Here is a 13,435-nt window from a genome sequence, read left to right as displayed (position 1 = left end):
CAGCCAGCGGGAAACCGAGAGCGGCTGAGGGGTGGGGGGGGGGGCGGACGAGGAAGCGATGTCATGTCGGATGGCCTGCGCTGAGGAGGAGAGAAGCCACCCCGAGGACGAGCTGTGTCGGCTGCCTGGCGCCTTTGTTGCTATGGCGCCCTGTGCGGCCGCACCGCTCGCACATCCCTAAGGCCGGCCCTTTCATTGAAAGAACAGGAACACTCAGTATAGAGGATTCCTGTTCATTTATAACAGGGGCTGCAGAAAAAGAGATTGAGGACTTTGTGTCCTCAATTTCTTTTTCTTTTTTAAAATGGAAATATCAGGGGTCCCATTATTTCCCCAAAGCCCCTAAAAGTAAAGTAAAAAATAAAAACATTTAATAAAAATGAATAAATAAAAATAAAATTAAAAAAAATTGTAAAAAGTTAGAATAAAAAACATTTTTGTTTTCAGCCTGCCATTTGTTTTTCATGTCGGTTTTGAAATTTTCATTTCGGTGCACCTCTAGTAGTAACCCATCATCTCTTTACTAGAACATTTGTTTGTATTGCTGTTTTTGTCCCCTGTGTGGGGAAAATAACCTCACTTCCTGTTCTGTCTGACTAACATCAAATAGTCTAGTCAGATATTTTATAGTGTCTCTAAGACCTCCTCCTATTGCCCTATGTCACATGCTGACGCGCCAGAGTAAAAATGACATGCCACACCGCACACAAAGGTCCGCGCACCACCGCTCTATGCTGCTTCTTGACGTGTGCCATGTGTCACAGGCTTTACTCATTAGCGTGATTCAAGGAGGGTTTGCAGAGTGCAGTTACCCTTAGGTAGGCAGTATGATTTACTGCAGTCAGATCTTTGAAATTTCCAGGATGTTTTTGGTCACTACACTTTGCACCTCACCATTGCTTTTTGCGCTCCTTTATCGAAAAGGTTGGAGTATAAACCATACATACAGGAGGATGAACACGTAGAAGCTGCTTTTTTCTTGCAGACATAGATCAGAAGAATAAACATATTACTTTTATTTTAATACACTGTGCTATTGTTTTATCCCCTTGCCAGGTATCAATCGGCTTCTCTCCAAAAGAGGTTCTTCCGGGGCTGGATGTGTCTCTTCAGGTTCAGGCTGCTCCTGGTTCCCTCTGTGGTCTCAGGGTAGTGGATCAGAGTGTGGTCTTGATGAAACCAGAAAAGGAGCTGACTGCCGACAAAGTGAGTGGTGGATCTACAAAATCTTCTTCTTAGCGTGCCTTTCTATATTTCTCCATCATTTTGTTTGTTTTTGTTTTTAAGGTTTATAATCTGTTTCCATTCCGGGATGATGGCAAATATGATTATCGCATCAAAGAACATAAAGACGGTTGTCTATTTTATCCCTTTCATCATCCACCAATAGAACGCTTTGGAGCAGTTATGATCCGCTGGCCTTCAGAAAACTCAGATGATGCGGATGTGTACAGCTTATTTGAGGTATATATAAAAACAGATTCAAAGACATGACTATAAATTGTTAAAGAAAAATCACATGTTATACATTTTTATACATTTTACAAAACTGAAGAAGCAAAGCAACAGTTTTGTAATGTACTGTATATTTTTGGAAAATAAAGCTATAAGATAAATATCATACATAAGACCCATTTCCTGTTGCTATCAGCAGCTAAAGGTATATCCATCTCCACATATGCCTGTAAAAGTGACTCAGAGACCAGTGATATTAATTTACTAACATAGTGTGAAACATATCACCGGTGAGGTGATACCACATCAGTCTTTTAGAATGAGGTTTGTGAAAGCCATGAAAGTATTAATAAGAGCCACACAACCAAATTTTAACTGTACAGTGTCACCAGGATATTGCCTGCAGGATATGTTAAGTGCCAAGCTTTATGAGATATAAGCCCAAAACAGGGATATCTTACATGGATGAATATAAACAGAAATTAATGCTTAATCACTGTTTATCATGATCTGATGAATATATTTGATGAGCCAATGGATCTTAAAGGGAACCAATCAGCCATTTTAAAAGTTTCTCAGTTTGATATACAAGTGCTCTCTGAACCCATTATCCTGACACCGTTCTGACAAGGTATATAAGGACTTTGTGGTAAGGCACTATCAACTACAAGAGTTGAGGTTCAAGATGGAATGGTCAAAATGTCCAGGGCAATATTGATAACATCCCCCTATATATAAAGATCAATTAAACATATCAACAACATTTTGTTTTAACGGTATCAAACACCACACAGAACTACAAGATATTTTGTAAAAAGGATAAAATATACCAGCTTTATTAATAACAACAAGCTGTGATGCTTGAAGCTGGCATGTGTTAAACGTGATACAGTCACACCATATTTACACATTTATAGAGAATTCCTCTCAGCCAGCTTCTGCTGTGGTGGTATTGTTTTTTTTTAAGCACTATAGTTGACCTTCATCCCCCCAGCTATGTAAGCAGACAAGAGCATCTCCCTTCTGAGCAACCCCCATATGGGTGCGAAATGAGTAGAGAATGAGACCTCAAGAGACTATTGGTCATTGACCTTACCATGGCTTCATACTTGGATCACGGTTGTGACTTCACAAAGTATAGTTTATACCTTGTACGGTTATTCTTGCTGAGGATCTCGTTGGAGTTTGCTCGGCCATGGTTGGAGGGATGATTTTATCTGATTTTGTATATGTGTAATATAATATAATGTTATTAATAAAGCTGGTATATGTTATCTTTTTTACAAAATGTCTTGTAGTGTATGATACCTTTGAAGCCCCAATTTTGTTGATATGTTTAATTGATTTACAAGAGTTGAGGGGTTGACATTCATGCAAAGGAAAAAGCCTAAATAATCTGTAATCTGGTCCGGTGGGAGGAGCTCCAGGTGGGGTCCTAATTTAGCTGGCCGGCGACTGCCAGAGGATCCCGACACACGTGGCACCTCTGGCAGTCGACGGCCAGCTAAATTAGGACCCCACCTGGAGCTCCTCCCACCGGACCAGCGCTGACTCGCCGCTGCTCTCCCGCGCCGAAGGTAAGTGAAAAAAACCCACAGTGCAAGCAGGCCCAGCGCTAAAAATGCACATTGCCTGTGTAGGCAAGAATCCTAACACCGGCACTGTCTATGAGGTAGCAAACTGCTAACAGCAGCTATAGAGAAGGAAGAAAGCCTTGTTAAGTTAGTGGTCACGTTACAGCAGAGTGGGATTCTTTTTCCTAGATGCCTCTCACTAGCATCTCTCATCAGCTTTTAAACAGACATCTCAAGTTCCAGGGCCAAATGCCTTATGGCGTAATTGATTTACATGCCTCCTCTGTCTTTGGATAGAATGTCACTAGGCTGGGTGTTCTTCACCTTCCACTAGTGGTTCTCCGGTGCAGATAGCAATCACCTATCTTTCCCTTTATGCCTCCCGCAGCAGAACTAATGATTCCCAGTGCAAAGGCTCCTAGATCAACATTCTCTTCTTCTCATTTGGTCCTAACCAACTCTTAAATCTAGACCTCTCTACTGTGGTTTATACCCTCTATCTATTGAAGCACTCACATTACATTCAGACAGGTTCTCTTGCATGGTGTGTAAGGAGAGACTGGAGTATATAACTTCAGTTGTGCATGTAAAGGCAATTTTGTTTTTTTTGTATTGATTAGAGTAGGGCAGGGTCAGATGCTCTGTTAAGTTTCTATTACTGTTTGTGTCCCTCTGGAAATATTCATTCCTCTATTTGCACTGGTGATCATTGTCTTAGAGACCGAAGAGATGGGGTAAACCTTCCAATGGAGTCACCTTTTCTGGTGACAGCTATCTAAAAGAAGCATTCCCCTCTTTGGGAGATTTACTTTAACTTCCGGTTGCATCTCTGGAACAGGAAGTGAAGGGTAGACTCCCAACAGTACACAGAGATGGCAAAAATAACGTGACAGTAATTTTAATCCTTCCCTAGTTTATATAAAACTGAAAATAAAACATTTTAGCTATTTATACACTTAAACTTTTTGATTTACTGAAATGAAAGTTCCTTCACAATTAACAGTTACTTTAATCCTCATGATTTGGGAGGAAGTCTTTCATGATTAGCAAGGGGTGCCAACACTTTTTCTTATTCCCTTCTTCCTACTCTGCATGGAGAACCAGAATCTCTTGCTTTTCATGTTGACTCCACGATGGAGGAACACTTGCATACCCCCCGGGGTTAAATATCTACACCCACAGGATTAAGTGCTCAGGAATGCTCAGAAATGCAGATATTATGAAAGGATCCTGAAGAATAAGATAGTTAATCAGTGATGTAAGGTAATATGAAAGCTATAGAAAAGTTTGTGAAGGAATAAGACCACTAAAAGGCTTAGAGTGTGGATGAAATGGAGAAGAAGGTTGAACTATATGAAGTGGCTGAGATAATGGATTTCTATGTATTGCAGAAGGGCTTCCTGAAATGGTGTGTTTGGGAACCACTGGACACACACATTCAGATTTACTGCAAAGTTTGATAAAGAAAGGAAGAGCATTTTACAATAAAATGTCATTGACTCCAAGGTGCTATCCATAATGTAATTGCTTTAATGCATGTCTCAGAATACTGAACCCAAAGCCTATGTCATTATATTGAAATTACATTTTTGGATTTGTTTTCTTACACACCACAGGCAATAAAATGTAAAATACTAACAAGTGCAGACATTAAGAAACCCATCGAATGTCACGATTTTAAATTTCCAGTTTATGCAATGCAGCCACAGCTTCCAGGACTTCCAGGACTTCCAGGACCCCAAAGACCATTGGGTAAGATTGTAGAATAAAACAATATAGCTGAGTCTGCATATACAGTGAGGAAAATAATTATTTGATCCCCTTCAGATTTTGTATGTTTGCCCACTTACAGAGAAATTAGAGGTCTATAATTTTTTATCATAGGTGTATTTTAAAATGATAGAGACAGAATATCAACCAAAAATCCAGAAAAAACACATGATACAAATGTTATAAATTGAGTTGCAGTTCAGTGAGTAAAACCGGCAGTCTAATGACAAGTGTTCTCGGCGACATCGCCGAGAACACTTGTAAAGAAACAAGTGATTTCTCCTATTCTACATTTAGTTCTGCTTGTGCAAAGCAGAGCTAAATGTAGAAAATACAAACCTGTGCCGCCCCTCTGCTCAGTGACACCCCAAGGCCGGGCCTCGGTGGCCTTGCCGGGAATCCGGCCTTGCTCGTTATGTATAAGATACTTGTCCACAGAATCTCTTTCCTCCATTGAAACCTCACCACCATAGGCAAGACTCTTTAGCTGTCAAAGGATGTTAGGGACAAGATTGTAGACCTGCACAAGGCTGGAATGGGCTACAAGACTATCAGCAAGAAGCTTGTGAGAAGGAAACAACTGTTGGAGCGATTATTCGCAAATGGAAGGAATACAAAATAACCATCAATCGCCCTCGCACTGGAGCTCCATGCAAGATTTCACCTCATGGGGTAAGGATGATCATGAGAAAAGTGAGGGATCAGCCCAGAAATACACGGGAGGAGCTTGTGAATGATCTCAAGGCAGTTGGGACCACAGTCACCAAACAAACCATTGGTAACACAATACACCGCCATGGATTGAGATCCTGCAGCGCCCGCAAGGTCCCCCTCCTCAAGACGGCACATGTACAGGCCCATCTGAAGTTTGCCAATTAACATCTAAATGGTTCAGAGAAGGAGTGGGAGGAAGTGCTGCGGTCAGATGAGACCAAAATTAAGCTCTTTGGCATTAACTCGACTCAACGTGTTTGGAGGAAGAAAAATGCTGACTATGACCCTAAGAACACCATCCCTACAGTGAAGCACGGAGGTGGAAACATTATGCTTTTGGGCTGTTTCTCTGCTAAATATACAGGTCGACTTTGCCGCATTGAGGGGCCAATGGACGGGACCATGTATTGTAAAATCTTGGATGAGAACCTTCTGTCGTCAGCCAGAACACTGAAGATGGGTCGTGGATGGGTCTTTCAGCATGACAATGACCCAAAACATACCGCCAAGGCAACAAAGCAGTGGCTTAAGAAGAAGCACATTAAGGTCATGGAGTGGTGCCTCCAGACCTTAATTCTATAGAAAATTTATGGAGGGAGCTGAAACTTCTGGTTGCCAAGTGACAGCCAAGAAACCTTAAGGACTTAGAGAAGATCTGTAAAGAACAATAGATCAAAATACCTCCTGAGATGTGTGCAAACCTGGTAACCAACTATAAGAAACGTCTTACCTCTGTGCTTGCTAACAAGGGTTTCTCCACCAAGTAGTAAGTCATGTTTTGTTTGGGGATCAAATACTTATTTTACTCAGTGAACTGCAACTCAATTTTTAACATTTGTATCATGTGTTTTTTCTGGATTTATGGATGCTATTCTGTCTCTATCATTTAAAATACACATATGATAAAAATTATAGACCTTTCATTTCTTTGTAAGTGGGCAAACTTTCAAAATCTGCAGGGGATCAAATCATTATTTTCCTCACTGTATATAGCTGTTGTCATAACAGTGGATGCATGCAAGAAAAGGAGAGGTGTAGGGCCCCCAACATCTCTCATGTAAGGCTCATTCAGACTTATTCTGTTTGGTATAGACATGTACATTTAGTTTCATGCTGAACGCAAATTTGGAGGAATTATTATGAATTCGGACTTTTGGATGCATCCGAATTTCCGAATGAAACAAATGATGTGTCTCAGGTCTGCTACTCTGCTGATTGACAGAAGGTAGTGGGTGGAGCAATAGCCATCCTGCTATTGGCTATTGCGATTTAAAATAGCCAATAATGTGAATGGCTTTTGTTCCCACAGTGGAGCAGACCTGAGAGAGAAAATTCTCAAGTTCTCAAGAAAGTTGTCAAAAAACAGATAGCTTTTTTATTTACTATTTCTCTTTACTCAGTAAATGAATAGGGGTAACAACTACCCCTTACTCATTTCCGGTGGGGGATGGGGGCAGCATCTGGGTGCCCCTTTATCAAAGTGGGCACCCACATTCCTATGAGCCCCCGTGCCCACCAGGGTTGTGGGGATAAAGCCCTTGTCCTCATCAACATGGGGAACATACCCAATGTTGAGGGCAAGTGGCCTGGTATGGTGCAAGGACACAAGCACACGCTTGTTCTCCAACCCCCATTCTTGCTCTGCCAGGCCAAAGCTCGGATCAAGGGTCTGGAATAGGATTTTAGGGGGACCCCATGCATTCTTTGTTTGTTTTTTTGTGGTGGGGGGGGGGGACCCCATGTTATTTGAAAAAAAAAATGAATTCAATTAAATTAGTTTTTTTTAATAAAAAAAATGCATCTGAATATCCAAAATGAAAAAACAAAAAATCATGAGTGGATCTGAATATCACTAATATGAAACAAAACAAAATCTTAATGGACCTGAAACAAAAATGTTTGCCGCCTTACATGTTTGGTGTGTTGTAATAACACTTGTGCTTTAACATGCATTGCATTAAGGAAACCCATTCATTTGAATGGCCAAGAAATCTGAGACCAGGAGACACTGTTACATTGGGAATACTTTTTTCCAAGTGTCCCAGTTGACCACACTAGCCAGGAAAAAAAATCCCAGATAAAAAAAATCTCTGAGATAAAGAAAAAAACAAAAGATGGTTGTTACGGCAACAAAATCAGTTAGATGATTGCATAGTCACATTCAATACACAGCCCCCCCCCCCTTGTTCTTAATTTTTCACATGCTCCTGCTGATCCTGCCAGCAGAGTGCCAGGAAGTAGACATGTGCGATTCGGTGCGTTCCGAAATTCGTTTCGAACGAATTTTCGGAAATTCGGAGATTCGGATGCATCCGAATTACTGCTAAGACGAATGCAAACGAATCCGAATTCCCGATTTCCGGAATTCGTTAGCGGTAGTCCGGCCGAAATTTTTTTATGGACGAATTTCGTTGCAGCAAAATGACATTTTTTTTAACAGTCTGCAGAAGATGAAAAAAAAAAGCGTGAGGTTCCCCCCAATTCATACCAGACCATTTAGGTCTGGTAGGAATGTTAGGAGGGACCCCCCCCCCCCAGTTATAACACAAAGAAAAGTGCGTGGGGTTCCCCCCAAAATCCATACCACACCCTTAAGGTCTGGTAGGAATTTTAAAGGAATTTTCCCTAACAAATGGGGGAAAAAAACGTGGGGTCCCCTAACAGTCCTACCAGACCAGACCCTTGATCCGAGCACTGGCCCGGCAGGGAAGGAAAGGGGGGGCGATCGGGCGCCCCCCCCCCCTGCGCCTTACCAGGCCACGTGCCCTCGGCATTGGGAGGGTGTCCCCATGCCTTTTCCCCACAACCCTGACCCCGTGGTTGTGGGGGTCTGTGGGCAAGGGGGCTTATTTGCATCGGGGTACCCCTTTAAATAAGGGGGCACCCAGATGCCACCCCCCCATGTGAATGAGTAAGGGGTACTTGTACCCCTACCCATTCACTAAAGGGTTAAATCAAATAGTGAGTAAAAAGTCCAGACTTTTGACAAAATCCTTTAATTGAAAAAAAAAACAGTCAATTTTTGACTATTCCTTTAACAAAAAATGTTTTTAAAAATGGCTCCATCGATGTAATCCAGAGTCAATCAGGATGCAGGACCCCCGCCGACCCGCCAAAATGAAAAAAGACGACCACCCGAACCCGACGAAAACTCGCCGCAAAAATGACATTCAGCCCAAATGTCAACAGATGGGCGGAGCGAGCCATGACGTCACGGTTAGTTCCGCCCATTTGACATTCTCAGCTGTCAAATGCTACATAGCATTCGGAAACTCCCGAATACTATTCATGCGTTTCCGAATGCTATTCAGGTCTGTGAGCCGAGATGTCATAATTATTTTCAGATGACACCTCGGCTCTTTTTTTGTGTTATAACATGCACAAACTTTCATTTTCTCCTACAACACCTACTACAACATTTTCTCTCTACAACACTTCTATGGTAAAAAGTTCAGAGGCAATAGTGTAGTGGTTAGGGTATTGGTTTGCCATTGTCAAGGTTGCAGGCTCTAATCCAGGGCAGGGTGAATAATGGATAAAGTTGTTCTTTGCTTTTGAATTGGCATTCTCCTAACATTCCTACCAGACCTAAAGGGTCTGGTATGAATTGGGGGGGAACCTCAGGCTTTTTTTTTTTTCCATCTTCTGCAGACTGTAAAAAAAAATAATTAATTTTTTTTCTCCCCTAATGTCATTTTGTTGCAATTAAATTCGTCCAATAACGAATTTCGCCCGGACTACCGCTAACGAATTTCGTCCGAAACTAATTTAATTTCGGACCTGATTCCGAAAAACGAAATAATGCAAAGTCCGAATCAAAACAAAACTGAATTAAACAAATTTTTGTTGTTGTTTCAAAACAAAACTAATTTTTTTGCTGGTGCACATGTCTACCAGGAAGCATACCCAGGTTGGCGACATTAGAGGAGAAAGAAAAGGAGGAAGAAAAGGAGAAAGTTCGAACATATTTTCCTGAAACCTGGCTATGGGAACTTATATCAGTAGGGTGAGTCTCAGCTTGTACATTCAACCCAAAAAGCGGAGTTCATGTAAAGTGGAAATACAGCCAAAACCTATTTTAGCTAGAGGGAAAGAAGGTGAAAATCACTGTCAGGTTGGTATTGAGTTTTGTGTCCATGTTTGAAGGATTTGCTGTACTGGTGGCCATTGCTACTGGGATAGAAAGTAAGTCTAAAAAATGATTGTAGCCCATCTCAGACAAATCCAGGCACTGTTGGCCGGTTGCAGACCAGAAAATCATAGAAGATAGAATAACCATTTTTACAAGATATGCAATTCACAGTGGGTGGTGTACTGAGCAGATGGATGGCACCCTCAAACTTGCATGAGATAATATTCACACATCTTGTGTGTGTATAATGAAGTTCGTCTATTGGAAATGCATAAGAATCACCAAAATAACAAACATTTTGGGTCTGTCTCAAACCATAGTTAGAAAGAAATGAGGAGAGGAGCAGCAAAGGGTAACAACACGGCTCCTCCAACGATAGAGTACATTGTTTAACTGGGTGAAAATAAAGGAAAAAAACCTACTGTAGCCACCACATTTACAGACTTATCAGGAGAAGGTGCAATATATTACACCTTTTTTTTTTATTGGGTTTACCTCAGTATTGTTGCTCATAATAACATCTATTAAAACCAAATGTTGGTGATCATTTTTTTTACTATTAGTGGTACCATTGTATACTTGATTATTATAACGTGTACTATGTTGTCTATTTGTAAACAATTGGCAGGGTCCTTCCCCCTCAGAATATCTGTGAATGTTTGTTGTGGGCAAATAACGGCAAAAACGAATGTTATTAATATATTTTTCCCCGTTAGAATGTAGTATGTTGTAATAATTAGATGGTGCCGAAGAGTATAGGACATAAGTGTTCACTTCCTATTCACAATCTAAGGGCCATAATATAATATTACAACACACTACATCCTAACTGGGAAAAATATATTAAGAATCATTTATGGCATTATTCGCCCAAAACAAACATTCATACATATTCACAGGGCAAAGTGCCCTGTAAATTGTTTATGAATAGACCCTGGTGTGTAAAAAAAGGAAGAAGGGGAACATAGGGGAACATGTGGGAATTTTGGTTGCTATTAGTAGCAGCTCCACATTTCCAAAGTTCTTATGTATAACTTTTATTGGGGATGCTTTGTCCAAAATACAGCTAAGAAAACTGGATTAAAATTTGTCCCTTTCAACCACTTACCTTCTTTTCTTCATTCTCCTTGTTAATGAAATATAGAAACTAATAGGCCAGTATTAAAAACTGCCCCTTGCTTTCCCCAACTTTCTCTAACTGTTTGCTTTGTTGGTATGACTGTGTGTTATTTTTCATTCTTTGTCTTCTCCAGAGACTCTGGCAATGCTGACCTCCATCACAAGGCACCAGACACCATCACAGACTGGAATGCCGGGGCCGTATGTTTGGGTCAGAGTGGATTTGGCCTGTCTCCTCCTGCCTCTCTTCGAGTCTTCCAGCCGTTCTTTGTGGATCTCGCCCTCCCGTATTCTGTAGTGAGAGGAGAAACTTTCATCCTTAAAGCCTCAGTATTTAATTATCTTAAGCAGTGCATCAAGGTTGGTAGTGTTAATCATATTAACAGTATCATCGGAATATTCTTTATCCTTTCAAGGAAGAATCATCTTTCATAAAGTGTTTCTTCATTACAACAATATAATGATGATGGACGCCTAAATAGGCTGGTGTCTAAGGTGTCTGAATGCTCCTACCACCTCTTCAAAACAAACAAAACTGAAACTAAACAAATTTTCTTTTTTGTTTCAAAACGAAACTAATTTTTTCCCATACAATTATGCATACCCATACAATTATGGGTATGCCGCTAGGGAAGTCAGTAATGGAGAAGGATTTGGGGGTCATTGTAGACCACAGACTGAAAGGTAGTTTGCAGTGCCAGGCTGCTGTAAACAAAGCTAGCAGGGTTTTGTCTTGTATTAAAAAGGGGATGTATTGCAGGGACAAGTCTATAATTTTGCCACTTTATAGATCGCTGGTCCGGCCTCATCTGGAGTACGCGGGCCAGTTCTGGTCACCGGTACTAAGAAAAGATGTCCTTGAGTTGGAAAAAGTCCAGCGGAGGGCAACCAAACTAATTAGGGGTATGGAGGACCAGAGCTACGAGACAAGGCTACTAAATTTAAACATGTTCACATTGGAGGTGAGGAGATTAAGGGGGGATATGATCTTCATGTACAAAAATGTTCAATGGTGGTAGCAACATTAGCGATAAACTGTTTAAAATTAACTCCATTACAAAAACTAGAGGCCACCACCTAAAATTGGTGGAAAAAAAATTCCAGCACAAGGGGCGAAGGGGGTTCTTCACAGTAAGATCAGTTAGGGTCTGGAACTCACTGCCACAGACGGTGATTTCAGCAAATAATGTGGAATTGTTCAAGAAACTTTTGGACGATTTCTTAAGGGACCGTAATATACAGGGGTACAGGTACTCCTAGAATGAGATCCTAATAGGTTGGACTTGATGGACTAATGTCTTTATTCAACCTCAAATACTATGTAACTATGTAACCGCTTAACTCCATTGAGTAAACATGAATGCCTGATCACCCTAAGCTTGCTTTTGCCTAGACCATCACACATCCTCATGTGTCTTTGGCTAGCTTTAGTCTCACCACATATTACCATCTGACCGTACAACCTCTGAACCATCAGTTTTAGATCATCCACAACTATGTAATATGAGGACTTACCTAAACTATCCAATCAATCAATCTGTATACCATCGGGCAGGCCCAGATTTCAGATTTGATAGTATGTCAAATGCAGTGTGTGTTCAGGGGCCACTAAGATACTTCTGAGATGCTTTGATTTGCCTTTTAGTTGCTAAAGGAAGTGCTTCAGTGTTTTCTAAATTGCATTGTGATACTCTAAATTGCATTTTCATTCACATTGACTTGTATGGAGTAGAAAAGCAGCTTAGATACATGACTACTTAAAGTGGAAACTCCAGGTGAACTACATAAACTTCACTTTAAAATGATTTTAAGATCCTTACTTACAGTATGTTCTATAGCTATTGATACAGACCCTGTCTGTGACCTTTATGAAACCTGCAGCTAAATGAGAATGTCTCCCCTTACTCTAATACCAGTTCAGTCTTGTGGATGCAGCTTAATGTGACTTTTAGGCTTATGACCTTCCAGTTTAACATACAATGTGTTGGCAGATTAAAGTCAATCTGGGGCCCACTGAGGAGTTAGAGCGGACACCTTGTACAGACTGTACCTACAGCAGCTGCCTGTGTGCCGATGAGAGCAAAAACTTCTACTGGAACCTGAAAGCCACCAAACTGGGTGAGAAGGGATCTACAAACCCAACATTATACATTTATTGGTTTGCTGGTATTGTTGATAACTGGACATTATGTTCCTTAGTGACCCATGAGTATAAATTGCACACTTTTATATTATAATTATATAAAGTTACTATTTTTTTTTCTTTATCTACCTACACATTCTATCTGTGAGCAGGAAACACATTTTGATGGATTTTTTTTGATGCCCACAGGATCCAACCAGTTGTTTTCATTTTAATGTGAACCATTTCTGGCTATCGTGATATGCAATGGTGACCTCATTTTTTTTCCAGGAGAAGTAAATATCACAGTACGGACTGAGGCTGTTAAGACTACAGATTTATGCCAAAATGAGATACCGATTGTTCCCAAACAAGGAGCTACTGATACCATTGTAAAACCGTTACTTGTACAGGTCAGTGTGGAAAAACAGATCTAGATCACAGGAACATATATAGCAACATAACCTAGTTTAGATTCATTGTAAGAAATCAAGTGTACATTTGCAACCAAACTTGACAGGAAAAAGATAATAGGTAGCCGTCTGAAAG

The 13,435-nt window shown here is 40.7% G+C and overlaps 1 protein-coding gene across 1 annotated transcript in view; it reads left to right on the top strand.

The window, feature by feature from the left end:
- The window catches only part of LOC108802813 (alpha-2-macroglobulin-like), a gene marked incomplete at its 5' end in the record, with an annotated part of 36,091 nt that overhangs the window by 3,682 nt on the left and 18,974 nt on the right, over window positions 1-13,435 (top strand). Inside the window, 9 exons of the mRNA XM_018574667.1 lie at window positions 1,057-1,206; window positions 1,288-1,464; window positions 4,646-4,781; window positions 5,355-5,364; window positions 8,270-8,294; window positions 9,443-9,519; window positions 10,899-11,124; window positions 12,756-12,882; window positions 13,178-13,299. Of these exons, the coding sequence (XP_018430169.1) occupies window positions 1,057-1,206; window positions 1,288-1,464; window positions 4,646-4,781; window positions 5,355-5,364; window positions 8,270-8,294; window positions 9,443-9,519; window positions 10,899-11,124; window positions 12,756-12,882; window positions 13,178-13,299 (1,050 nt within the window). The remainder of the gene's footprint in view (window positions 1-1,056; window positions 1,207-1,287; window positions 1,465-4,645; window positions 4,782-5,354; window positions 5,365-8,269; window positions 8,295-9,442; window positions 9,520-10,898; window positions 11,125-12,755; window positions 12,883-13,177; window positions 13,300-13,435) is intronic.

This window comes from Nanorana parkeri, unplaced genomic scaffold, assembly GCF_000935625.1.
Source record: "Nanorana parkeri isolate BGI_ZX_2015 unplaced genomic scaffold, ASM93562v1 scaffold3146, whole genome shotgun sequence".
In the NCBI taxonomy this organism is placed as follows: Eukaryota; Metazoa; Chordata; class Amphibia; order Anura; family Dicroglossidae; genus Nanorana; species Nanorana parkeri.
The sequence above is the reverse complement of the archived record's forward strand: the minus strand, read 5'-3'. Positions and strand labels throughout refer to the sequence as shown.